At 57.6% G+C, this 26,673-nt stretch overlaps 1 protein-coding gene across 4 annotated transcripts; it reads left to right on the forward strand.

The window, feature by feature from the left end:
* The first annotated feature begins 342 nt into the window (after positions 1-342).
* Positions 343-20,998, forward strand: ABCD1 (ATP binding cassette subfamily D member 1). 4 transcript variants are annotated; one of them, XM_028482490.2, is made up of 11 exons: positions 345-1,657; positions 4,087-4,203; positions 4,475-4,655; positions 9,620-9,762; positions 9,853-10,021; positions 10,592-10,686; positions 13,609-13,754; positions 14,183-14,328; positions 16,678-16,762; positions 17,079-17,204; positions 17,300-20,997. In XM_028482490.2, the coding sequence occupies exons 1-11, from the start codon at positions 749-751 to the stop codon at positions 17,502-17,504; spliced, it is 2,322 nt and encodes a 773-aa protein (XP_028338291.1). In that variant the 5' UTR covers positions 345-748; the 3' UTR covers positions 17,505-20,997. The 4 variants fall into 4 exon arrangements, with proteins under 4 accessions (XP_054937505.1, XP_028338291.1, XP_028338292.1 ...); XM_028482491.2 differs by having other exon boundaries at positions 9,719-9,762; XM_055081530.1 differs by lacking the exon at positions 17,079-17,204 and having other exon boundaries at positions 343-1,657; positions 17,300-20,998.
* The last annotated feature ends 5,675 nt before the right edge of the window (positions 20,999-26,673 follow it).

The raw sequence follows: 26,673 nt of genomic DNA on the forward strand, positions 1-26,673 counted from the left end.
GTCCCGCCCCGCCCCCAACCGCCGCGAGGCCCCGGAGGCCCCTCCCAAGGCGGTTTTCCGCCCCGCCCCCGAGCCGAGGCTCCGACGCCCAGGACTGGGGAAGAAGCTGCGCCTCGGGCGCACGGGGAGACGGGGCGAGGCCTTGGCGGGAAGGCGAGGTGCAGCTTCTCTAGCCCGCGCGGTCCTCCCACGTCTCTGTGGTCCGGGGAGGGGGCGGGGCCCAACCGTGGGGCGAGAACGGGGTGGGGCGCCCCGCGCCCTGGTTCCGCCTCCCACCCCTCCTCCGCCTCCTACCCCTCCTCCGCCTCCTCCCCTTCCCCCGAGTCCCCCCTGGGGAAGGGTGGGTGGGTAGGTGGGGATTCTGGGCGGGTGGCGGAGTCACAGTCGCTTCAGCCAGGCTGCGGAGCGGACGGACGCGCCCGGTGCCCCGGGGGAGGAGGAGGCGGAGAGGAGAAGACGCCCTCTCTGCCCGAGACCTCTGGAGGCTCTGACCCCAGGGGCCAGGGGACTGACAAGTTCCTCCACCTCGGCTGCCTGAAGAGGCCGCGACCCTGGAGGCCCCTGAGCCCACCGCACCAGGGGGCCCAGCACCACCCGGGTGGCCTAAAGCGACAGTCTCAGGGACCACTGCGAGGTTTCCAGTTGCCTAGACAACGAGCCTGGGGTCAGAGCCACCACCCTTCCAGCCACCTGCCTCCTCTGCTGCCTCAGGCACCAGTCCCAGCCCCGTGAGTCCAGCCCAGGTGACATGACGGTGCTCTCGACCCCCCGGCCCTCGCGGGTGACCACGCTGAAGCGCACAGCTGTGGTTCTGGCCCTCACGGCCTATGGAGCCCACAAAATCTACCCCCTGGTGCGGCAGTGCCTGGCTCCGGCCAGGGGCCCTCAGACGCCGGCTGGGGAGTCCGCGCAGGAGGCCTCCGGGGCCACGGTGGGCGCAGCGGCCAAGGCCGGTGTCAACCGGGTGTTCTTCCAGCGACTCCTGTGGCTCCTGCGGCTGCTGTTCCCCAGGATCCTGTGCCGGGAGACGGGGCTGCTGGCGCTGCACTCAGCCGCCCTGGTGAGCCGGACTTTCCTGTCGGTGTACGTGGCCCGCCTGGACGGCCGGCTGGCCCGCTGCATCGTGCGCAAGGACCCCCGGGCCTTCGGCTGGCAGCTCCTGCAGTGGCTCCTCATCGCGCTTCCTGCCACCTTCGTCAACAGTGCCATCCGCTACCTAGAGGGCCGACTGGCCCTGGCGTTCCGCAGCCGGCTGGTGGCCCACGCCTACAGCCTCTACTTCTCCCAGCAGACCTACTACCGGGTCAGCAACATGGACGGGCGGCTCCGCAACCCGGACCAGTCCCTGACGGAGGACGTGGTGGCCTTTGCCGCTTCCGTGGCCCACCTCTACTCCAACCTGACCAAGCCGCTCCTGGACGTGGCTGTGACCACCTACACCCTGGTTCGAGTGGCCCGCTCCCGCGGGGCCGGCACAGCCTGGCCCTCGGCCATCGCTGGCCTTGTGGTGTTCCTCACGGCCAACGTGCTGCGAGCCTTCTCGCCCAAGTTCGGGGAGCTGGTGGCAGAGGAGGCGCGGCGGAAGGGGGAGTTGCGCTACATGCACTCCCGGGTGGTGGCCAACTCGGAGGAGATTGCCTTCTATGGGGGCCATGAGGTGGGGCAGGTTGGGGCGCCGGAAAGCATGTAGCTGGGGCCTCAGGGGCAGGAGGGCCAGGGCTGCCTACGGCTGATGCCAGAGGTGTGGGCCAACCAGGGCCTTGGGCAGCTCAGATGGCACAGTAACGGAGAAGCAGGAAGGCTGGGTGGGGGCTGCCCTGGGCCACTTGCTTCCTCTCCGCCTCACTTGTCTTGGCCTTAGGGCTGTGGACCCTAGCGGTTTGAGACCAGAGTCCCCTGGTTGCCCCATGCCTGCAGCCAACAGAGAGGAGGCTCCTGCCATCTGGGGACGCGGCCTGCTGCCTGGCCCCTCCTGGGCCCCCAGACCCTTTGAAGGCTGGCCTCTGGCCCAGCTGGCCGGCCGGGCAGGCGGGCATTATGGGCATGACTCAGCCCAAGTGGAGGTTAACGAGCAGCGCGCAGCGTGCCGGCCGCAGCAGTGGCAGAGCTCAGCGCTCCAGGTCAAGACTTCCCCCATCCGGAGCCCGAAGGCCTGCCTGGCTGTGGGCTTGGCCGCCTCCCCGAGGCCCCGGCCCAGGATGCCGGGCCCAGGCCGCCACTGCGGCAGGACGCACTTCCTGCCTGCCCGGCGGCCACCCTGCCCCCAGTGTGGCCGCCCTTCCGCCCGGGTCCCAGTCGTGCAGCTTCCCGGCAGGCCGGGTTGGGGGGCGGGGGGGGGGCGCGGGCCAGCTACGGCCAGTAGCCCGGGCCTAGGAAAGGTTACTCCAGGCCAATGCTCCCTTTATCTCGCCTCGGCCCCTCCCCTTCCTCGTGCCTGGGGTTGCGGCTGCCTCTGGCTAGGCTCTCTGCAACTCTGGTTTCGGTTCCCCAGTGCCTCTCGGGGGAGGGGCACGATGGCGTCCATCTCGTGAAGGCCCATGTGTCCTCCCCGGGTCAGGTGGCCTTGTGCCCCAGACCTTGTCTCACTGGCTGCGCATCCCATCAGGCAGAGAGGCAGGCTTGTCTCTGATTTTTGAAAAGGGTTTATTCCTGAGCAGATAGGGGGCATCCCGGGCGTGGGCTGGGCTCCAGATTAGGAGAAAAAGTGCCTGGTCTGCAGCTGCAACCCCCTGTCCCCCGGGCCGCAGGGCCTTGGCAGGCAGCCGTGGCCTTGGGTGAGGCACTTGGCACGTTCCCCGTAGCTACATTGTCAGCCCCAGCCAGCACTCCTGCCAGCTCCCAGCACGAGCCTGGAGTGCCCGGGTGCTCATTTCAGGAACAGGAGAGGAGCTTGAGGCAAAGCCGCTGAGCGGTGCCGCAGACCTGGGTGGTGGGGGTAGAAGAGAGATCGCCGGCTCCTTGAAGGACTTCCTCTGGGCTAGTTTCGGCAAATCGCATGCTCACCGGGACGGTTCACCGGCCAGGGCGGGAGGGACCTTGTGAGCGTCCACAGCCTGTCTGTTTAGGCCTCAGCCAAAGGCCTGAAAGCAGTGTGGAGTGACGGGCCTTCATGGTGGGTTGATTGCCCTTACTGTATAGGCAGGTGGCTCACCCCAGTCCCATTGGCGGATGTCCCCATGCCCAGGCTCAGGTCAACAGGCTGGGGCAGAGGTGACTGGCTGGAGGGCAGACAGCAGGGTATTCTGCTGTTACTGGGATCTCAAGGAGGAGGCTTATTTAGACACGCGCCTACCAACACACACAATCTCTTATTGGCTTGTGCCTAGGTAGACCTTTCTTCATAAGTGGAAGCATGAAGCATCGTTTAGAAGGATTTGGTCCTCCTAATGGCTCAGCCAATGTGATCCAAATTCCGTACCTCTTGCTACCTCCAGGCTGTGTGAGCTGGGGCAGGTCACTTTGCCTATCTGGGCTGCAATGGACACGAGAATACACACACAGTGGGACATGGTGAGAGTCAAATGGAGAGTCAGCTGTGAAACCACTTGGCAAAGGAAACGGTTCCAGGCTGGGCAGCTATTGTCAGTCAGGGGTGGGAAGGCGGGGCTCGGGCACGTGCCCCCCGACCAAGAAATCTATGCCCCAATGGCCACCTTGCTGTGACCGCTTCCTGACCACTCCAGCCCCCCGCCCGTCTAACTGCTGCCGTCACAGGGGAGCCTCTTTCTCTCCCACTCCCTCTCCTCCTCTCTCTTTTCCAGGCCCTGCACAGGTCCCTCTCCTGAGATGGCAGGGAGTGGCCAGTGCAGGAAGGGGAGGGCAGGGGAGGCCCACTCACTGCTGAGCGGGTGGGCCGGAGTCCTCAGCTGGCTTGGGCGTGGGGCTGTCCGCTGAGGGCGATGCCTGCACGAGCTGGCTTGGGAGTGTGCCCTGCAGGTTCTGGTGGGAGAATGCAGTGCAAGTTTCTCACCCTGAGGAACTGTGGGAAAGTAGAGGGAGGCGGGGCCTAAGCAGGTAGAGATTATTGAACCAAGTTCTTCAAAACCAACAACCGCCTTTTGCCTTCCTGTGCTGTCCTTCGCTTAGTTCAGGGTAGCCCCCCAGCAGTTGCTCAAAGAAACGGGCAAGGTGGCTGCCCTCAGCCCATGTCGAGAAGCTGTCCAGGGCAAAGAGAGGGGTGTGGTGAGCACTCCATCTGAAGAGGTAGCGGAAAGGGCATGAGCGTGGGCCTCGGGAGGTGGGGGGTGAGCCCCTTCGCTGCCGCTGCACCCCAGTGCTGCGATGGCGATCCCATACCTCCCCCGAGCTTGAGACCTGTCCCGCGTAAACGCGGCCCCGTCCTAACCCCCGGCTCTCAACCTTGGCGTGGTCATCAAACAGCATGGCCTGTGTGAGCGACACCTGGGGACTCTCGCTGTCGCCCCTGTGGGACTGACCGCCAGGCCTCTGGGTCTCCGGTGCCCGATCCCTGCAGGTGGAGCTGGCCCTGCTGCAGCACTCCTACCAGGACCTGGCTTCGCAGATCAACCTCATTCTGCTGGAACGCCTGTGGTACGTCATGCTGGAGCAGTTCCTCATGAAGTACGTGTGGAGCGCCTCGGGACTGCTCATGGTGGCCGTCCCCATCATCACCGCCACCGGCTACTCAGAGTCAGGTGAGAGGGGCCTGTCCTCCTGCACCACTGGGCTAGGCTTGGGGGGCCCCAGTGCTCAGCCGGCCCACCCGACTTTTCTACTTCTGGGGTCGGGGGGCGGCCGGCAGGTCACACTCTCCCGGAGCTCCTCGCCGCCTGCCAGCCTGTGTGCGGCTCCCCTTTACGGCATCTCACGCTTCTTGGTCCCACTTGGCCAAGCCCAGGGACCGCACCTCAGGAACAGCCTTCACCAGGCGCGTGCACCCTTGCTCATCTCACCCTGCTCTCGGCTCATCTTGGAAGTGTGTCGAGGGAGCCCCTTCCTGCCTTGGCCTCTGGCTTTCCCACCCACGCCTACGGTAGCTCTTGCCGGTTGTCGAGGGCAGAGCCCTCTTCCCCAAGGCCTTGGGGGGACTGGGAAGGATTTGCATTTTCTTCCTCTACTGGTTTACAAGGAATTCATTCTGTCTGCGGTCTTTTCATGGTTGCCCTTCGAAGGTTAATGTGCTTACTTGAGAACAGTCTGGGTTAATCAATAGCTCCTCCTCCTCTGGGCCCTTACTTAGAACACGTGGACTGGAGGACCAGCCCGCCTGACGTGCTGATGTCCCCAGCAACAGGTTTGCCGTTGCCTTACCCGGTTGGTGCGTGTTCAGATTCACCTGTGAGTTTCTGCCTTCTTGGCTTCCCAGCCCTTCCCCGCGGCCCAGTGACCCTCCTTCCGACAGCCGTCCTTCAGGAGTCCTTACTGTGAGGCTTTCATCATGGAGCTTCGAGATTATTTTCTTGTCTGAAAATGTCTTTATTTTATCCCGCCGCACCCCTGAACTGAAGTTCAGTTGGGTGAGGGAGTTGAGACGGACGGTCGATTTCTCTCAGCCCATTGACAACATCCCGTTGCCTCCGTTGGAAAATCTGTTACCAGCTTAACTGCTCTTAGCAGCCCGTGTGGTCTCCCTGGTTAGACTTTTCTCTTTTTATGCAGTTTCTTTAGGAAGCGTTTGCCTGTGCGTTTCTGTCTATTCTGCTTGAGACTTGTTGTATGGCCGTTGAATACTTAAGATTGTTCCATCGTTCTGGAAAGTTCTCAGCTGTTATCTTTTCAAATATTGCCTCTCTCATTCTTTTTACTCTTTCCTTCTGGAACTCTCACAGCGTGTTGGGCTTCTCACTCCTTTGTGGCTCCCCGTCTGTCTTCACTTTTCCCCATCTAGCACTGTCTATGCTGAATTCTGGGAGGTTTCCTCAGATTTTCCTGCTCACACATTTGCTAGTTTTCTCTCCGCTGCATCTAATTTGAATTTTCTTTTTTTTTTTTTTTTTTTTTTTTTGGCCACACCACGCTGCATGAGGGATCTTAGCTCCCCGACCAGGGATCGAACCCGTGCCCCCTGCATTGGAAGCGCAGAGCCTTAACTACTGGACCGCCAGGGAAGTCCCTACTTTGAATTGTTCTTTATTTCAATGGCTATTTCTGTCAAGTTCTGCCGGCGACCGTCTTAATCATGCTCATCCCACGGTCTCTGTGCAGCCGTCCGGCTGTGTCTGAACCCTCGGGTCTCTGTGCAGCCGTCCGGCTGTGTCTGAACCCTTGGGGGTCTAAGCCAGCTTTATCTTCCACCTGCCGGTCTTCCTTGCTCGTGGTCGTTGTGGGTTCTGCAGCCTGACTGGAGGGTAGGGCTCCCCCGCGCACACTTGCTTTAGTTTTAGCCAAGCGGCTGCCCGGTAATGAACCAGTTGGAGGCCACGTTCATGTTAACTTCTCTGCTTGGGGGAGGAGGGGTCCCCGCACTTGCAGGTGATATTAATTTGCAGCCCAGACACATGATTACGAATCCTTAGAGGAGACCTTTCGGTCCTTGCACCTAGAGCCCTATCTTCTCCGTCTCTGGGGATGTCGCAGGAGCACCTGGCTACCGGCTTCTCTTCTCACTCCTGGGAACTTCCCTTGCTTTCCTGCAAGCACGGCTCTGATTTAAAAGGTGTTATATTTTATGCAGCTTGGTAGTAAGAGGGTTTTCAGATGTACGTAAAGAGAGAGAGCCTGACGTGCATGTTTCAGAACCAGAAGTCTCTCTGATTCTCTCCCTATTGATGTCTCTCCCTTGGGGCTTCCGTACCTACCTCAGCTGTCTGTCCGTCTCTGGGTGACCCCCAAGAGGAAAGATCTAATTGGAGGGGGTAGTTGCTTCCACCAACGGACCTACACAAAGGGTGGCCTTGATTTAGGCCAGGAGCATGGGAACGGACCCAGGAGGAAACCAAGCCGTGGTTTCTGTGAGGAAGTGCCTGTGGCCGCTTCCCTCTGAAGCTGGCACTGGGCACAGCTCAGCCTGTCTAGTCCCCGAGGCCTCTCCCTCCTCTGAAGGCCTAAGACTTTTTGGCGCCTCTGCTGTGTTGGGCTTTGTGGGCGATTCAGAGTCCTGAGCTCCTGTCCCCACCCTCATGGCCCTTAGAGCCAGTCACCTGTGAACGTGTGGACCGCTCCCATCCCCCTGGCTCACTCCGCTTGTCTCACTGGCCTTCCCGGAAACACCAGGCCTGCTTCCGCCTCAGGCCCCCTGCTCCTCCTCGCTCTGCCAGGAATGCTCTTTCCTCCGCCACCCCGCGGCCCCTCCCTCCCTCTGTGGGAGCTTTGCTCACAGGCACCCTCTAGGTGAGACCACCGCCCGCCTTTCTCTCCCCCTCCCCTGCCTCGCTGCTCTTCAAAGTGCTGAACAGCCCTCTGCTCCACGGCTGCAGCTGCCTTATAGAGGCTCTGCCACTTTAAACTCAAGGAGGCCAGAGGTTTGTCGGTTTTGTCCCTGCTATGTCCCCAGTAACTGGAGACAAGAGAGCGCCGGGAACCGGCTGAGGAGGCCAGCGATTATCCACAGGGGAAGATGTAGCTACCTTTGCCTTTCTGGCCTGCCGGCATGGCGGCCTGGCCAGGAAGAGCTGTCAGGTGTCTGGCTCTGGGGCACTCATCTTAGCCCCCAAGGCTCCGAGGAAAGCTGCAGAGGGTTATGCTGTCTCCAGGGAGGGGCCCACTGTTGCCAGGGCCCCCGCACAGACCCCTTCCCTTTGTGCGCAGTCCCTTTCCAGCTCTCAGGACGTCCGGGGAGGAGGGTTTGTGTCCCCCCCTGCCTAGGGACCTTAGACTGTCAGAATCACCACTCCACTCCCCCCCCACCCCAGTTCCCAGCCGTCTGGCCCTATCCACCCCACACTGCACCTGCCCTGACCTGACTCCCTGGCGCTTCCCAGCCCACCCCCACCATCACATCCTTGAGGCTGCAACCTCAGATCCATTTATGCCCCTGGATAGAGTTAGCCCTCAGAGTTGGCCTCCCCCTTGCTCCCCATCACCATTTCCAGAACATTCCTCGTGTAAAAACCTTGCCCCTCTAGGGGGCCCAACGGTCAAGGGATTCAAGGCCATTGACGAGAGGGTTGAAGTGAGCGACCATGGGGTCTCAACTGAGACAGAAAAGAAAAAAGCAAGTCAAGACGGGAGCAGGCTCTCAGAGAGAAATAGTAGCATTGAGGATGGCCACAGAATACGGCAGCAAGGGGAGAGATGAGGGCGACACGGGGTAGACTGGAGGTCTGAAAGGGGATATTCCTGTTTGAGAGGCTCGGGAGGGGCTGCCGTTGTAGCGCAGGACACAATATCTGCGTTATTGACACCTAATTAACATACCATACAATTCGGCCATTTTTAACAGGTACATTTCAGTGGGTTTTGCTGTAGTCACAAAGTTGTGCAACCGTCACTATTATCTAAGTCTAGAACATTGTCACCACCTCAACAAGAAAGCCCAGACCCATTAGTGGTCGCTCCCCACCCGACCTGGCAGCCCCCAGCGACCACTAATCTTCCTGTCGCTATGGCTTTGCGTCTTGCGGACATTTCCTGTAAATGGAATCACACGATATGTGGTCTTCTGCGTCTGGCTTCTTTTACTTAGCATCGTGTTTTTACGATTCACCCACGCTGTAGGATTAATCAGTACTTTATTCTTTCTTAGGGCTGAATAGTGTTCCATCGTCTGTATGTAGCTACCACGTTGTGTTTATCCGCTCATCCCTCGGTAGACGTTTGGGTCGTTTCCATCTTTCGGCTCTTACAAATAACTGCTACGCGTACTCATGTATTATTTTTTGCGTGGACCTCTGTCTTCACTCCTCTGGGATATATGTACACCTAGGAGTGGAATTTCTGGGTCATCTGGTAACCCTCTGTTTAACATTTGGAAGAACTGCCAACCTTGTCTTCCACGGCAGCTGCACCATTGTTCATCCGCACCAGCGGTGTCTCATGCGGCCAACTGCTCCACTCCCTCACCAGCACTTTTACTGTCTTTTCAGTTATAGCCATCCTAGTGAGTATGAAGTGGTGTCTCATTGCAGTTTTGATTTTGTATTTCCCTGGTGACCAATAAACATCTTTTCGTATGCCTCTTGGCCATTTGTATATCTTACAGGGGAAATGTTTATTCAGATCCTTTGCCCAGTGTTTAATTGGGTCGTTTGTCTCTTTATCGTTGAATTGAAAAAGTTCTTTATGTATTCTGGGACCTGGGCCCTTATCAGATATATGATCTGCAGATATTTTCTTCCAGTCTGTAGGTTGTGTTTTCACCTTCTGGATGACTGACTTTGGTGCCCAAAACTTTTTACTTTTGTCGAAGCTCCCTTACCTGTTTTTGCTTTTGTCACTTGTGCTTTTTGGTGTCGTATTTAAGGAGCCATACCTAATCCCAGGGCACGAAGGTTTACCCCTGCTTTCTTCTGAGAGTTGTGTAGTCTTAGCTCTTCCGTGCAGGCCGGTGCTCCACTCTGAGTTAGTTTTTGTGTGTGGTGTGCAGTAGGGGGTCCTTCTTTTGCATGTGGATACCCAGTTGTCCGAGCACCATTGGCTGGACAGACTTGCTCTCTCCCCCATCGGGTCAGTTATGATTTTCCACCGTCCTTGCCACTCCCCGCCCCACCGTGCTCTGCAGACTCGGAGGTGGCGAAGAAGGCGGCCCTGGAGGCGAGGGAGGAGGAGCTGGTGAGCGAGCGCACGGAAGCCTTCACCATCGCCCGCAACCTCCTCACAGCTGCCGCGGACGCCATCGAGCGGGTCATGGTGTCCTACAAGGAGGTAACCCCCCGCCCAGCCCCCGCCCCGTCCATCTCCCCTCCCGCCCCGCCCCCACTGGCAGGGGCTGAGCCACGGTCGCCCTCCCTGCAGGTGACAGAGTTGGCTGGCTACACAGCCCGGGTCCACGAGATGTTCCAGGTGTTTGAAGACGTCCGGCACTGCCGTTTCAAGAGGCCCGGGGAGCCAGAGGACGCTCAGGCAGGGTCCGGGGCCGTGGTGAGGTCCGGTGTCCGTGTGGAGGGGTCCCTGCAGATCCGAGGTAAGGGTGCCCTCCGCAGAGAGGCCGCCCTGGTCCCCGCCCTCCCACAGCAGGCTGCCCGGCGCCCCACGGAGGGCTTCCTGGGCACGTTGCGGCCCCCGCAGCCCTCCCTCTCAGAGCGGTCGCCGCAGGCCACCATGCTCACGTGTCCAGTCCCTTCCAGGTGCCCCAGCCAGGGTTTCCCTTTGCGAGAGAGGGGGGCGTGGTCCCTGAGCAGAGGGGATCGCTCACCCACGCGGGCAGCGAGAGAAAGTTCGAAGCTCCAGTAGGGGCTGGCGCCCCGTGCAAGAGGCCCCAGGCGTCGGTGCCGCCTTTCAGATGGTGTGGCGTGGAGGGGCTGCAGGAGCGGACGCCACGCTCGGGCTCCGGAGGCCAGGGAGCCGGCTTTGCCCCTCCGCCGCACAGAGCACGGCAAGGGGGCTGTAGTCAGCGGGGGTCAGCCGCACTGTATCCCCAAGGGCCCCTGGGCCACACGCCGGCGTGCTGTCCGGGTTGGGGGGTACGCGGCACCCACCGGAGGGTGGGGGAGAGCTCTGCTCCTTCTGTCCCTCCCTCGTGTTCTCTCTCCAGGCCAAGTGGTGGATGTGGAGCAGGGCATCGTGTGTGAGAACATCCCCGTCGTCACGCCCACGGGGGAGGTCGTGGTGGCCAGCCTCAACATCAGGGTAGGTCGAAGGGCGGAGGGCAGCCTCAACCTGGAAGCACGGGCGGGGCCGAGCCCAGCTCTGGGGCCCGGGGCCTGGCCTTCTGCACCCACCTCAGCCCTCAGCATCCAGCCTGGCCAGCCTGCTTGCACTGTCAGTAGCCATTGACCCCAGGTCTACGTGGCAGGCAGGCTAAGCTCAAGGTAAAAGACCAACGCGTCTCTGACTGACTGTTAGTTCTGGGGCAGTGGGGTCAGAGCTGATTAAGAGAGACCAGTGATGACCTGGATTGGGCTGGAGTCACCCAAAGGTTCCTGGCCCTGTCGTTGCCAGCACCCCACGCCCGCCCCTATCCCTGAGTAGCCCAGGACCTGGGGACTCTGGTCCAACTCCAGCTGTGATGAAAGAGATTCTCTTCCACCGACCTGGGCTCGAGGTCCCACAGATGTGCTGCGAGAGGCCCCCAGGGTGGGTGTGTGCCGGGCGCAGCCTGGCCCACTGGGAGGGCTCTCAGCCGTCACGCAAGCTGTCTGTGGAGAGGATGCCCTGGGGGCAGACATCCGCCAGTGACCTGTGTCCCCAGCCAGAGCTCTGGACAGGGTCAGGGAGTGATAGAGCGAAGGGGAGTCCTGGGTGCCGGAGTCATTCATTCATTCATTCATTCATTCAACTAATGTTCCCTGAGCTCCAGGCTGGACGCTGTAAACCACAGGTAAATCAGGGGAACCCCAAAGGGTTACAGAGATCCCGGATTTGGGACTTCCCTGGTGGTCCAGCGGTTAAGACTCCACGCTTCCACCGCCAAGGGCGCGGGTTTGATCCCTGGTCAGGGAACTGAGATCCCACGTGCCGCCCAGTGTGGCCAAAATAAACTTTAAAAAAAGAGAAAAGATCCATGGTTAGATGGCTGTCCCGGGTCCAGCGAGGGCCACGGGAAAGGTAGAGTAGAGGTCTGCATCCCTGGGGGCATAGAGGTCACATGAAGCTTCACCCAGGAGCCTCCGGGCGGGCAGGCGGGCAGCGTGGTGGAGAAGAGGGCATGGACGGGGAGCCAAGGGACTTCGGGCCCAGGTTCTGCAGGGGCAGCGGAAGCCACGGCCAGGCAGGAAATAGGCAGGAAGGGCCAGTGCCTAGAGCTCCTTTCCTTGATCTGCTGAGAGGGGGGGCCTGAGAGCCAGTTGGAGGCTGGACGCAGGCCAGTGGTGCGATCCCCATCGCCCCTGGCAGCAGTCACCCTTGGGGTGTGGGGCTGCCACTGATGGCCAGTCTTTGCAGGGTGCATGGCTTCCAGGCAGGCCCAGTGGAAGCCCAGCTGGGCAAAGCTCAGAGGCCATGGTGAGCAGGGGCGTGGCTGGTTAGAGGGCGAGGTTAGGCGAGGAACGGGTGACCGGGGGCTGAGCAAGGGCTCTGTCCTGGCAGAGCCGCGGGTGGAGCTGGGCTCTGGGGCTGGGAGATGTTGGGGACGGGGAGCAGTTCCTGGCCCTGATCAGCCAGGTGATGGGGGTCAGAAGGGCGGGCGGAGAGATGCAGGGAAGGAGACAAGGGAGGCAGCCGTGAAGCTGGCTGGGGCCAAGGCAGCTCCCCCAGAGCCGGGCACACAGAGGAGCCGGGGCCTGATCAACCAGCCCTCCCACATCTGGACGGAGGGAGGCCTGGGCCCTGCCCAGGGGAGTTCATAGTCTAACGGAGGAGGAACAGCAAACGAGGGGCTCAGCCAACAGAAGTTCGGATCAGGGTGTCTAGGCCTCTCCCCGCTTCTGGTGTTTTGCCTTCATTTTTTTTTTTTTTTTTTTTTGGCTGTGTTGGGTCTTCGTTGCTGCGCGCGGGCTCTCTCTAGCTGCTGCGAGCAGGGGCTGCTCTTGGTTGCGGTGCGTGGGCTTCTCATTGCGGTGGCTTCTCTTGTTGTGCAGCACCAGCTCTAGGCGTGCAGGCTCAGTAGTTGTGGCTTGCGGGCTCAGCAGTGGTGGCGCACAGGCTTTGCTGCTCCGCGGCATGTGGCATCTTCCCCGACCAGGGCTCGAACCCGTGTCCCCTGCATTGGCAGGCGGATGCTTAACCACTGGGCCACCAGGGAAGTCCCTGCCTTCACCTTCACATGGCACTCTGCCTGTGCACGTGTCTCTGTGTCCAAATGTCTCCTATTTATAAGGACACCAGGTCACGCTGGATTAGGGGCCCACCCCACTCCTCATCTAAATTTCATTATATCCGCAAAGACTCTATTTCCAAGTAAGGTCACATTCTGAGGTCCTGGGAGTTAGGACTCCAACACAGGACTCCTCGAGGGGACACGGTTCAACCCGTGGCACTGACCGAGATAAACCGGACGGACGCGCGTATGCGCCACACTCTGGGATCTCGCGAGGACTGCACCGGCTGGAGGCCCTTAGCGCTGCTGTGATGTCACACATGGCAGCGGGTGGCAGGAGCTGTACCCCACGTGCCTTGACTCCGTGCCTCGTGCTCTCCCCCACCCCGAGGACGGCGGGCTCCCTGCCATCTGCACGCTCCCTGCCTGCTCGGGCGGCCTTTTTCCTACAGCAGGTGTTCCCAGAAGACCGGTGGACACGACGTAATTGGCTCATGGGGGGCCTCAGGCGCTTGACGCTTGGCTTGCAGGTGAAGCGGCATGGCTGGGCTGCAGGCTGACGCTGACCCTCTGGGGCGCGTACCCGTTTGTTGGACTGTGGCAGAACAGGCCCTCCTCCTGCTGGCTCCCTGCCCTCTGGTGCGTGTCGGGGCCCTAGGGGACAAGGCAGTGCCTGAAACAGGCAGCCGGTTAGGGCTCTGGATACCAGAGCTCACCCTCGGGGCCCTGCCATTCCTCACCAAGAGACGGAGGACGGCATGTGCTGGGCGTGGGGGCCTCTCCGAGGCTGTCAGGCAGGCCACGGGTGAGGGGAGGGAGGCCCGGGCCGGGCTCCACGGCCGCTGCCTCTACAGGTGGAAGAGGGCATGCACCTGCTCATCACGGGCCCCAACGGCTGCGGCAAGAGCTCTCTGTTCCGTATCCTGGGCGGTCTCTGGCCCACCTATGGTGGCGTGCTCTACAAGCCCCCACCCCAGCGCATGTTCTACGTCCCCCAGAGGTGAGCGGTGGGGTGATGGGGCCAACAGTGGCTGGGGTGGGGAGGAGAGGGCGGGAGCCAGGGTCCCCAGGTCCGCCCCCACCCCTTCTGACCTGCGGAACCTGGCGTCCCGGGGATGGCAGGGCCTAAGGCCTGGGCAGAGGACGGCAAGCTGCTGCCACTCCGCCGCGACCCACTCGCCCAGCGGCTTCACGGCTGGGGGTGCGCGTGCATGCGAGAGTGTGTGTGGGCGGGTACCTGCACGTGTGCCGTGATGGGTGTGTGCAAGCTGAGCGGGCGTGCGTGCGTGCGTGAGTGCGGCGGCGTCTGCGGCCTTCCGGTCAGCCGCCCTCGGGCAGGCAGGGCCCACGCGGAGCCTGCTCAGGCGCGGGGCATCGCCAGGGAAGCCGGGCCGCCCTTCCCTCGGTGGACACGTGGCTCTCCCGCAGGCCCTACATGTCTGTGGGCTCCTTGCGCGACCAAGTGATCTACCCGGACTCGGTGGAGGACATGCGAAGGAAGGGCTTTTCCGAGCAGCACCTGGAAGCCATCCTGGACATCGTGCACCTGAACCACATCCTGCAGCGGGAAGGAGGTAGGGGAAGGGGTATCCCACCCATCCGTGCCACAGGGGAAGCCGACCATCGATCGTCCTTTGTCCCAAGGCTCAGCCGGGAACCTGCTGCCGCCCCTGCCCGTGCCCCGCTCCTGGCCCCTGAGGGAGGCCGAAGTGCTATGTGGCCCGGAGAGCCCCGCCCCCTGGGGAGGCCCGACAGGAAGCGGGCGGCCCCAGACGGCCTGAGTGCGCTCCCCTCGGGGAGGGAGCCAAGCCTGGCGGGGGCCATCCAGTGGGGCGCCCTCTGCAGGCTCTGGGCCCCGTGGCGGGCAAGGGCCTCTCGGGCCAGGCAGGGAAGCGCCAGGTCAGTTATGCATTTCGGCGAGAGGGCAGAGCACGGGTGTGGGCAGGCAGCCTGGCGCGTGCGTGGCGGGAGCAGAGGTGGAGGGGACGCCTGCCCACCCACGTGTCTGGCTCGAGCCTGGGAGGTGTGTCCCCTGGGAAGAGACCGCAGGAGGGAGGGAGAGGCCGATGGCCAGAGAACACATCGCCTGGGGACGTCTCAGGCTGGTCTTTAATGGCCTATTGTGCCCAGAGGGGCGGAAGAGGAGAGTGCGGCCCAGCTGCCAGATTTTGGATTTTTAGACTGAAAGCTGAGTGGCAGAGATCCGAGTCCTACCTAGGCTACCAAGGGGCAGGCGGCTTGACCTTGAGCAAAACCCGATCTCTTGAGATGCTTTCCGCCTGTAGAAGGGGCCAGGTACCAGTCTCAAGCTCAGTGCCAGCAGCAAATGAAAGAGCACCTGTGAGGACCCGTGGGGGCTCTGCAGGACGTGGCGGATGAGTCATGAGCGTCCTTCCCAGGTGTTGTCACCTGTGCAGAAAGGGGGCCGCAGGCGGTGGATTCAGTGGGGCTGCGCCTCCCGGGCCTGCCCTGGTTGCCACGGTCCCTGCAAAGCTTCATCCCCAGCTTCCCCCTGGCCTGGTCGGGCCTCTTTCGCTCGCCCTGGGAGTGTACCCCTCCTCCGGGGCTCCACACACCCCCGAGTGCCTGGGGCCCCTGAGGCCGGCCGTTACACCCATTAGCATCGAGTTCAGCTGTCAGTAATAGAACCGTCCGCCAACAGTGGCTGAAATAATTTCCACGTTCATCTTACCGTGACATAGAAGTCCTGAGGAAGGCAGGCCTCAGTTGGTGGGGGAAGCCCCACTCCACGAAGGCCACCCCCCCCCCCCCCAGTTCACTCTGCTGTATGTGGCTTCCTTTCCCAGGGGCACCTCACGGTCCGAGGTGGCTGCTCCGGCATCACATCATATCCCAGGCCATAGGATGGAGAAAGTGGCAGGGGCGGGGGGTGGGGGGGTGGAGTGTGCAAATCATAGAGTGAATGCCGTCTGTCTTTTAAAGAAAGTTCCGGAAGCTGCCACGTGTGTAACACTTACACTTATACCCCATTGGCCAGAATTCAGTCCTGTGGTTAAACCTCTCATCAAGGCAAGCTGGGGGATTTTGTCTTTTTTGTGTGTGGCCACGTGCCCTGCCAAAATCTCTAGTTTTCTGGAAAGGCAGTGAGGGAGCAGGTGAGGAGGCGTTTCTGATGAGTCACGCACTCGCCTCCTGAGCCTGGCTGACGTGCTCCACCAGGCAGAGACGCACTGGCCTGGCGCTTGTGGGTGAGAAGCCTTCTGGAGAGCCCGTCGCAGCCATCCCTGGGGCTCTGCCATGACTGTTTGATGCCCACTGGCACTTCATTAGCACCCCATTAGGTCCTGTGTGAGTTCGCTGGCGCCGCAGATTGGGTGGGGCAAACGACAGAGACGTCTCGTCTCCCAGTTGTGCAGGCCGGGAGGCCGAGGTCCAGGGGTGTGGGCAGGGGCACTTCCTTCCGGGGACCGCGAGGGAGGGTCCGTTCCAGGCCTCTCTCCTGGGCTTGTAGTTGCCGTCTGCTCCTCGTGTCTTCACGTCGTCTCTCCTCTGTGCGTGTCTGCGTCTCCAAAGGTCCCCTTTTTATAAGGACGCCAGTCCCATCGGATGCGGACCCACCCCAGTGACCTCACTTTAACTCGATCACCTCTGTAAAGACCCTGTCTCCAAATGCAGTGGCATTCTCATGTCCTGCGGGTGAGGACTCCCATGTGTCTTTTCTTGAAGGGGATGCAATTCTGGTCCCAACTCTTTGGAACTATTCCGGTGTCCCCACAGACGGACAGGTACCCAGGGAACACGTCCCCAGCGGACAGCCTTTCCCCAAGTCACGTGCGCTGCTGTGTTCCGCTATTGTTGGTGGCCCGGCCCCTCCCACCACAGCCACCGCGCCTGGGCCCAGGCCCTCAGCCCGTGCTGTCCGGCCCTTGTTGAACTGAACAGCGACCTTTGTCCCCTGCCAGGTTGGGAGGCCGTGTGTGACTGGAAGGACGTTCTGTCCGGGGGCGAGAAGCAGAGAGTTGGCATGGCCCGCATGTTCTACCACAGGTGAGCCACGCTGTCCTGAGTGGCTGGGCTCCCTCAGGCACTGGGAGTCCTTCGAGCCAGCGGCAGAGACAGGGGTGCTGCCTGGGTGCTCCCAGGAGCCTGCTCGGCATCTGTGCTCCCTGGGACCCCCTTAAGCGGGGAGGGCAGCGCCACCAGGAGGCCTTGCCCTGCCCCCCAGGGCCCAGCAGGGATGGGACCGCAAGGACAGGGGTCAGCACGCAGATCAGGCTTCCCGCCCCCACTGGGGGCTGGGGCCAGCCCGGGCTGTTGGCCTTGGAGGGTCCACAGGCTCACCCACTCAGCCCCCACCCCCAAGGCCCAAGTACGCCCTCCTGGATGAATGTACCAGTGCCGTGAGCATCGACGTGGAAGGCAAGATCTTCCAGGCGGCCAAGGATGCGGGCATTGCCCTGCTTTCCATCACCCACCGACCCTCCCTGTGGTAGGTGCCCTCCCTGCCGGCGAGCGACGCCGTGGCTTTGCAGCTGGGGGGGGGCGGTGCTGCCGAACGACCTCCCACTCCCTCTCCTGGTACAGGAAGTACCACACGCACTTACTACAGTTCGACGGGGAGGGAGGCTGGAAGTTCGAGAAGCTGGACCCGGCCGCCCGCCCGAGCCTGACCGAGGAGAGGCAGCGTCTGCAGCAGCAGCTGGCGGGCGGCCCCCGGGCGCGGCGCCTCCAGGAGCTCCGCCAGGGCGTGGGCCGAGGCCCCGGAGCCCTCCGGGCCGCCGCCACCTGACAGACGACCCTGGCTCTTAGCCCTCGGCCCGCGCCCCGCACCGAGCCCTCGGATCCCGTGAAGGAAACGGAGCGCCTGCCCACCAAGCCTTCCCCCGCCCCGCCTCGCCGCGGGGCCCACCCTGCATGCTTTGCCGTCCTCCCAGGCCTCCCAGAGGACAGCCAGCGAAACCCGTGCCCGCTTCCCAGCCCCACCAGACTGGGACCTGGGCGGGTGGAAGGGGAGAGGGGCCAGAGGCGCGGCCCAGCTCACAGCACCAGCCTGTGCCCAGGAGCCTTGGTGTTTGCGGGGCAGCGCCTCCTGAGTCTGGAGTGCCCCCGTTCCCTCCTCTGCGGTCCCTTGGAGACATCACGGACGGCCCACCTCTCTATTGCCATCATCCCAGTGGCCCGCCGAGGCTCCCGTCCCCCGGAACGCCCTTACTGCCATAAAAACGGCCAAGTGGGCCCCGCGATGAGGCAGGGCCCCTCATCTGGGCCCCTTCTCCCCACCAGTCATCCCAAAGAGCCCTCGGGAGAAAGAATCGCACAACGTTTCCTACCGAGCAAGGTCAAGAATGTAGTCCCCGTCCCCCTCCGTCCCTAGCCCTCTCCTTCAAGCTAATTTATTAGATTCCTCTTTGTAGTCCTCTCCATCGCCAGCATGAGCGCCCTGCCAGCGGAGGAGGTGGCCTGGGCCCCCAGCCAGCCCGCTACCCCACCAGCCCACACTGCCAAGCGCCAGGGCGGGGGTGGGGGTGCGGGGACGCTGGGGCTGCCAGGCGTGAGGGCACCGCTGTGCCCAGTTCAGTGCCAAAGAGGGGTCAGTGGGGAAGCTGTCTCTGCAAAGACAGCCCCCACCCGAGGGGGAGACCCCGCCGCCGCGCCACCGTGTGCCTTTCGGGCCCTCAGCCCTCGGGTCGGGGAACCTCCCTCAGTTCCTCAGTAAAAACCTCCTGTGGAAAGTGCAGTCCTGCCTCCCAGCCTCTTGGTCGGTCGGGGCTTGGGGGAGAGGCGGGAGGGGCGGCAGTGGCCTGGGTGGGGAAGAGGAGCCTTGAGCCCCACCCCCAGCCAAAGATGCTGCCCTGTGCGTTCCCCGGCAGACAACAGCCGTGGGCAGGCGGCATCAGCAACGTCTCCCAAAAAGAATGGCTGAGCCGGAGAGGACTCTGGACCCAGCCCGACCTTGTGCCAGGGTGGAGAGGAGAGGACCGAGGTCCAGTCCACCCGTGATGAGCTCCGAGAGAGATGCTGAGAGAAAACCAGTGAGCTGCCAAGTGGGCTGGCAGGGGACACGGAGGAGGAAGAGTCCTGAGCCAGCCAGGCAAGGAGCAGTGGGGACACAGTGCTCCTAGGCCTTCTAGGAGGGGGGAACGTCTGTGCAGAGGCCCAGGGGTGAATCAGGAGCAAGATGCAGGATATCAATGCCAAGTGCAGGGCGAAGGGAGGGGCCTCACTTCCGGAGCCTGGCCTTCAGAAGCAGTGAGAAGCCACTGAAGGGTTTTCAGCAGGATGGAAACAACATGGGATTCATGCTTAAAGGAGGCTGCGTGGAGGGTTGCTTGGAGGGAGGCAAGAGCACTGCGCTTGGCCCTCACCCACCGCTGGTGGGACAGAGGTGGGGCAGCCATCATGCGGAACAGCGTGGCGGGTCCTGGAAAGCTAGGCAGAGTTCCCGTGTGACCCAGCACTTCCACTCGGAGATGTAGACCCAAGAGAATGGAAAGTAGATGTTCAATCAAAACCTTATACATGGGGCTTCCCTGGTGGCGCAGTGGTTAAGAATCCGCCTGCCAATGCAGGGGACACGGGTTCGAGCCCTGGTCCGGGAAGATCCCACATGCCGCGGAGCAGCTAAGCCCGTGCGCCACAACTACTGAGCCTGTGCTCTAGGGCCCACGAGCCACAGCTACTGAGCCCATGTGCCACAACTAACGAAGCCCACGCGCCTAGAGTCCATGCTCCGCAGCAAGAGAAGCCACCGCAATGAGGAGCCCGTGCACAGCAACGAAGACCCAGTGCAGCCAAAAATAATTTTTTTAAAAAGTCTTAAAAAAAAAAAAAAAAACAACCTTATACATGGGGCTTCCCTGGTGGCACAGTGGTTAAGAATCCACCTGCCAATGCGGGGGACACGGGTTCGAGCCCTGGTCCGGGAAGATCCCGCATGCCGCGGAGCAGCTAAGCCCGTGCGCCACAACTGCTGAGCCCGTGGGCCACAACTAATGAAGCCCACGTGCCTAGAGCCCATGCTCCGCAGCAAGAGAACCCACCACAACGAGAAGCCCGCGCACCACGACGAAGAGTAGCCCCCACTTGCCGTAACTAGAGAAAGCCCGCGCGCAGCAACGAAGACCCAACGCGGCCAAAAATAATAGATAAATAAATTTTTTTTTTAAACCCTCATACATGAACATTCTTAACAGTACTATTGATGGTAACCAAAAGCGGAAACAACTCAAACGTCCATCAACAGATGAATGGACAAGCAAAATGTGGTCCGTGCGTACAATGGAGTATTATTCAGCTTGACAAAGAAAGCAGACCAATGGGTGCCAGGGGCTGGGTAGTGACTGCTGGGGTCAAGGTTTCCTTTTGGGGTAATGAGAATGTTCTGGAACTATAGAGGTGATGGTTGCACAATAGTGTCGGTATGCTGAATATCAACAAATTGTGCACTTTAAAGGGGTTAATTTTGTGTTATGTGAATTTCGCCTCAAAAAATAGATAATAGATGATGGTTACATTGATCATAAAGAGGTAGAAGTGATCGACGATTGATAGATAATAAAGAGAGATGATAGACTGGTGATGATAGATAGATGGATGGATGGATCACAGGCAAAGAGATAGATAGATAGACATAGACGAAGGAGCACACCATTTGACTCAACCCAGGCCAGACGTGCTGAGGCCTGAGATCCCAGATGCGCTAGAGAGAATAGAAGAAAGTCATGCGGGGGGTACCTCAGATTCTGGGGGAGGGGACAGGTGGAGTGAGAGTCAAGGTGACCCCTGGGTTCCGGCTTGGGTGGCCGGTTGGGCGATGGCATCCATTGCGGAAGAAGGGACAGGTCAGGGAGAAGGTGCTGCCTGATCAGTGCTTGCTGGGCCCAGGCCCTTGGCCCCAGCGGAAATGATGAGTAAGCGCTAGGAGGGTGCGGCTGGCTGAGAGCTCCAGGCTGGAGGTGGTCCGAGGATGCATTGGCCAGCAGAGAGGCAGCTGGTGGTTGAAGAGACGTGTGGACACGAGGTGCTTGGTCTCTCATCTGGGGGATGGGAGATAGACTGCGTTTTCTCTGAGTTTTGTGTTTTTTTTAAATTTATCTTTGGCTGTGTTGGGTCTTCGTTGCTGCGCGCGGGCTTTCTCTCGCTGCGGTGAGCGGGGGCTACTCTTCGTTACGATGTGCAGGCTTCTCCTTGCGGTGGCTTCTCTTGTTGTGGAGCACGGGCTCTAGGCATGTGGACTCAGTAGTTGTGGCACTCAGGCCCAGTAGTTGTGGCTCAGGGGCTCTAGAGCACAGGCTCAGTAGTTGTGGCGCACGGGCTTAGTTGCTCCGCGGCACGTGGGATCTTCCCGGACCAGGGCTCGAACCCGTGTCCCCTGCATTGGCAGGCGATTCTTAACCACTGCACCACCAGGGAAGCCCCTTAGCTGAGTTCTGAGGTTAGGATTTGTTCCTGATCCAGGACAAGTGGCAATTTGGAGGGTTAGGAGCTGTTCCTCCATCTTTTCCCGAGATCGTGCCAGTCGTGCCTACCTGATAATAAATCCTTTTTTTTTTTTTTCAACTTACAAAGCTCAAAGCTAGAGTGGTTCTGTGGTCTGCCACCAAACCCTAACTGATACAAATGGAAAGAGACATACCCAGCGAATACCATTCAAAAGGAAGTTAGTGGAGAGAAATTAACATCAAAGTACACCTCAGGGCCCAAATCTTTATTAGGAATAAAAGAGGTTGATGCCCAATGGTTAAAGAAATAATCCATTCAGAAGCATTAACCGTTCTAAATGTGTGTGTAGCTGCCTAATGACAGAGCCTCAAATGTACATCGAACAAAAAAGTAGCAGTAAAAGGAAAAATTAATAAATTAGTAAATTCACCACAGTAAATCACACTACCTCTCACTCCAAGTGGCAGCTCACAAAAGTAGGAAGAAGATAGCACAAATTGAACACGCTTCATTAACAGACATCCCCAAACTAGAGACTACACACTTCAAGTTCACCTTGAACACTTAATAAAACCCACCATGTTCTCAGCCACAAAACAAATCTCAGCAAATACTAGAAGAATGGGTATCATACAGATCATGTTCTCAGACTGCAATAGAATAAAATCATAAATGGATAATAAACCTAAAATTAAGTCCTCCCATATGTTTGAAAATTTAAATTTACAAATTTAAATTTAAAAATACACTTCCCAATAACTGATTGGTCCAAGAAGAAATATAATGAAAATCTAAAAATATGTTAGAACTGAACAACAATGAAAACGCTACATTTGAAAACGTGTGGAGTGTAGAGTGAATGTCTAGCCTTTAAAAAGTAAGCTGAGCCTCAAGCGAGGAAGTTAGAAAAACCACAGTAGAATAAACCCAAAGAAAGTAGAAGGAAGGAAATCACAGAGACAGCAGAAATTAATGAAATAGAAAAAACAAAGATCAATAAAACCAAAAGTTGGTTCTTTGAAATTAGTAAAATAGAAACAAGGCTCTGGCAAGAATGAGAGGAGAGGAAAAGAGGGGTAGAACGACGGATACCATAGCCCTTTGCAACATAATGAGAGACTGGCTTAAGCGTGGGAGCTTGGACACCTGTGTAAGAGGCTGCTAGATCACATATATTTCAATTTTATATATATATAATTGACTATATATATATATATATATATATATATATATATAGCAGCTTTATATATATGAAGCTGCTAGATGCTCACATCTCTACCCCACCTCATGCAGAAGACCGGACTTCATTCTCTGGCAAGTTAGAACAGAGGGTCTTTGGAAATGCAGATTAAAGCCACAGCGATACATCTTTTTATTCCCATCCACTGACTGACAGAAATTTAAAAGTCAGACAATACCAAGTGTCGGCAGTGATGCGGAGTAGCAGGAACTCATACGCTGTGGTGATGTGTATACAAACTGGTGCAACTGCTCTGGAAAACAGTTCGGTGTTATCTAGTAGAATTAAAGATGTACATATTTATGGCCTAACAAGGTCACTCTTGGGCACACCCTAGAGAAGGTCCTTCACAAATACCCCAGATTACGCGTACAGGGCGTTCAAAGCAGCATTGTTTATAATAAGCAAAGGCCAGAAAAAACCCAGGTGTCCATTAACAGGTGAATAAACAAACTATGTTGCAGTCATATGATGGAAAACCATTCGGCAATAACAATGAATAAACTCCAGCTAGATGTGTCACACTCGGATGCATGTCACAAATGTAATATGGAACTAAAGCAACAGGTTACAGAAAAATACATCCAGTATGATTCCATTTATATAAATTCCAAAAATATAAAACCAAACTATATATATTGTTTAGAGATGATGCATATATGGGACAAGTAAGAAAAGTTAAGTTGTTTATGTCAAGGGAGGAACAGGGTATATGGGGGCCTCAAAGTCATTGGGAATATTGTCTTCTGGTTGACAACAGGGACACGTGTAGCAACAAAGGATACAATAAACAGAGTAAAAAGGCCTCCTACAGAACGGGAGAAAATATAAGTCACATCTCTGATAAAGGGTTAATATCCAGAATATACAAAGAACTCCTACAACTCAACAACAACAAATCAAATTACCTGATTAAAAAATGTGCAAAGGGACTTCCCTGGTGGCGCAGTTGTTAAGAATCCGCCTGCCAATGCAGGGGACACAGGTTCGAGCCCTGGTCTGGGAAGATCCCACGTGCCGTGCAGCAACGAAGCCCATGCGCCACAGCTACTGAGCCTGCGCTCTAGAGCCCGAGAGTCACAACTACTGAACCCGCGTGCCACAACTACTGAAGCCCGCAAGCCTGGAGCCCGTGCTCCGCAACAAGAGAAGCCACCGCAGTGAGCAGCCCCCGCTCACCGCGACTAGAGAAAGCCTGTGCGTGGCAACGAAGACCCAACGCAGCCAAAAATAAAATAAATTAATTTAAAAAAAAAGATTTTAAAAAATGTGCAAAGGCCTTGAATAGACATTACCCCGAAGATGATATACAAATGGCCAACAAGCATATGAAAACATGCTCAACGTCACTCATCATCAAGAAATGTAAATCAAAACCACAATAAATTACCAGACACCCATTAGAATGGTTACTATTTAAAAAAAAACAAACCAGAAAACATCAAATACTGTCAAGAATGTGGAGAAATTAGAAGTCTTGTGCACTGTTGTTGGGATTGCAAAATGGTGCAACTGCCATAGAGAATGGTAAGGAAGTTCCTCAGAAAATTAAATATAGAACTACCATGTGATCCAGCAATCCCACTTCTGAGTATATATCTAAAAGAATAGAAAGCAGAGCTATTTACATATCCATGTTCATGGCAGCACTATTCACAATAGTCAAGAGGTAGAAGCAACCTCAGTGTCCGTTGACTGATGAAAGGATGAACAAAATGTGGTCTAGGGCTTCCCTGGTGGCGCGGTGGTTGAGAGTCCGCCTGCCGATGCAGGGGACACGGGTTCGTGCCCCGGTCCGGGAGGATCCCACGTGCCGCGGAGCGGCTGGGCCCGTGAGCCACGGCCGCTGGGCCTGCGCGTCCGGAGCCTGTGCTCCGCGACGCGAGAGGCCGCAACAGTGAGAGGCCCGCGTACCGCGAAAACAAAAACAAAAACAAAAACAAAAGCTGCAGTAATGTGAAGTATTTCTAAGTGAAATGCTTTCCCTTCTGTATGTAGCCAGTGTTAAATCCTTAAATGCAATACAGCCTCTGATTAATGATGAGCTTCCTCTGAAAAAGATTTTCTATTTATTTTATTTTATGTAGCCAACATTGCAGTACTGTATGCTCAGACATGAATCTTAAAGTCTCAGAAATGTTTATCTCGTGAAAAGAATTGATTCTGAATATTTGTTACAAGTCTGTTCTATGTGTGTTTTGGTTACGAGTAAGTGGACAGTAACATACCCTGTATCGAAACTTACTGAAATGGCAAATCAAAGATGATCATTTTTATATGATTTTAGAAATGTTAAAGCAATATTAATTAGTCATTACTGTTGTTTTCCAAACATATCTTCTCCCAAAGAGCACGTTTATGTGCTCTTTCCCCAGAAGTATAACCTTTTTCAAATGCCGTAATTTAATTGAAATACTGTTGTTAAACATTAGCCTGAATTTTAAAATGAATCCTAGAAAATGCACAAAATTGGTGATACTGCATTTTTTGTATTTTGAGTTTATCAGATAGTACCTTTTAAAATGTTTTTTAATTGGAGTCTTAATTACTTATTTGAAAGTCCGTTCAGTGAGGTCCCAGGACTATTTGAACGGAGTATGGTTTATATGTACTGGTAGGGTTCTGTGCTCTTCTCTCTATACCACATTTACCTTAGGCCCAAAGTTAGCCATTTCTGTTTAATTAGGTCTGAACCATCAAAGCTAAAGACTGTCTTCTACTGTGAACAGCAACAAAATCATGTGTTCTAAACGGATGTTATGGAAATTTAAAAGACGAGTTGTTTTGAAACTGGGAATCTGAGGCAGTATTGCAGAATTATAAAAGGAGCAATGTTTCGTACATTCTGGTAATAAAAGCATTATAGTTCCAAAATTTAAAAAAAAAAAAGAAAAGAAAAAAACAGAATCCGCCTGCCAATGCAGGGGACACGGGTTCGAGCCCTGGTCCGGGAAGATCCCACAGGCCGCGGAGCAACTAAGCCCGCGCGCCACAGCTGCTGAGCCTGCGCTCTGGAGCCCGTGAGCCACAACTACTGAGCCCGCGTGCTGCAGCTCCTGAAGCCCACGCGCCTAGGGCCCGTGCTCCGCAACAAGAGAAGCCACCGCAATGAGAAGCCCGCGCACCCCAACGAAGAGTAGCCCCCGCTTGCCGCAACCAAAGAAAAGCGCGCGCGCAGCAACGAAGACCCGACGGAGCCAAAAAACAAAAAAAAGAAGCCCAGCGAGGCATCCCCACTTCACACCCATTGTATTGACTGAAAATACGAAACACAAAGTAAAAGTACTAAGTCCAAGTGCTGGCAAAGATGAGGAGAAACAGAAATAAATGTCTATACGGTGGCAGCTTGAGTGTCGTGTGGGCCACCCGCTTGGAAAGCGATTCCTCCACCCCTGCAAACTCTCGGAGCGCATGTACCCTATGACCCGGCGAGTCCCCTTCCAGCATCTAGAGAACCCCGCCCTCAGCAAGGCCGCCTCCCCACCCCTCGCAGGGATACTGATGGATGGATCCCATGCAGCTGGACGAATGGGCCATCCACATGGATCGGCACAGATGCATCTCCAAAGTCCAGCTGCGAGGGGAAGGAGCCATTGGCAGAAGGAAAACAACAGCACGATTCCCTTTGTGTGAGACGTTAAAACTCACAACACTTGCAAAGGTCCTTCACGGTTGCCACCGACTCCAGACTAGGGGCTGCCTGTCTTCTGCCTGGGACCGGTGGACGCGGCCCTCGCAGGCCGCACACGTAACATACTTCTTAAAAATTGTGTTGCCTGGAGACAGATTTATTTTCTTCTGTGGAAAGGTAGGACAAATGCTCCCAGCGCTGGGACTGAAGGTGTCTGTCTTTCCCGAGGCCACCAAGGACACGTGCGCGCCGGGGTGGAGGCTGAGGAGGGACACGGCGGAGGGGAGGGGCCCAGCTGGCCATGCGGGGACAGTCCTTCGAGTCTTAGTGTTCAGAGACCCTCCGCCATCACTCTCCCGACAGCCTGCCTCTCCCGGAGCTTCTAGATCCCTCCCTGGCCCCTTCTTGGGCATTTGGCCTTCCCCCTTGGGGGAGCGGGGTGTAGGCCTCCGGATCTGCTGGGCCTTCAGGTTCTGGGTTGCTCACCTCCCCTGACGCCCCTGGTCTCCCAGTTCCCTCTGGTGACTCTCACCCACCCCCAGTGCCCTTCACCCCGAGCCAAGTTTCTCACGCTAGGACCCCACCAGCCCCACTGGCCACCTCCTCCTGCGTCGTGGGCCCCTCAGTCCTCCCCTCCACCGGCAC

The sequence above is a fragment of the Physeter macrocephalus genome, chromosome 21 (genome assembly GCF_002837175.3).
Source record: "Physeter macrocephalus isolate SW-GA chromosome 21, ASM283717v5, whole genome shotgun sequence".
In the NCBI taxonomy this organism is placed as follows: Eukaryota; Metazoa; Chordata; class Mammalia; order Artiodactyla; family Physeteridae; genus Physeter; species Physeter macrocephalus.

Coding starts and splice junctions, on each gene's coding strand:
- ABCD1 (XM_028482490.2), top strand. CDS start 749: ATGACGGTGCTCTCGACCCCCCGGCCCTCGCGGGTGACCACGCTGAAG. Junction 13,755..14,182: donor ATGTTCTACGTCCCCCAGAG/GTGAGCGGTGGG, acceptor GCTCTCCCGCAG/GCCCTACATGTCTGTGGGCT. Junction 14,329..16,677: donor CATCCTGCAGCGGGAAGGAG/GTAGGGGAAGGG, acceptor GTCCCCTGCCAG/GTTGGGAGGCCGTGTGTGAC.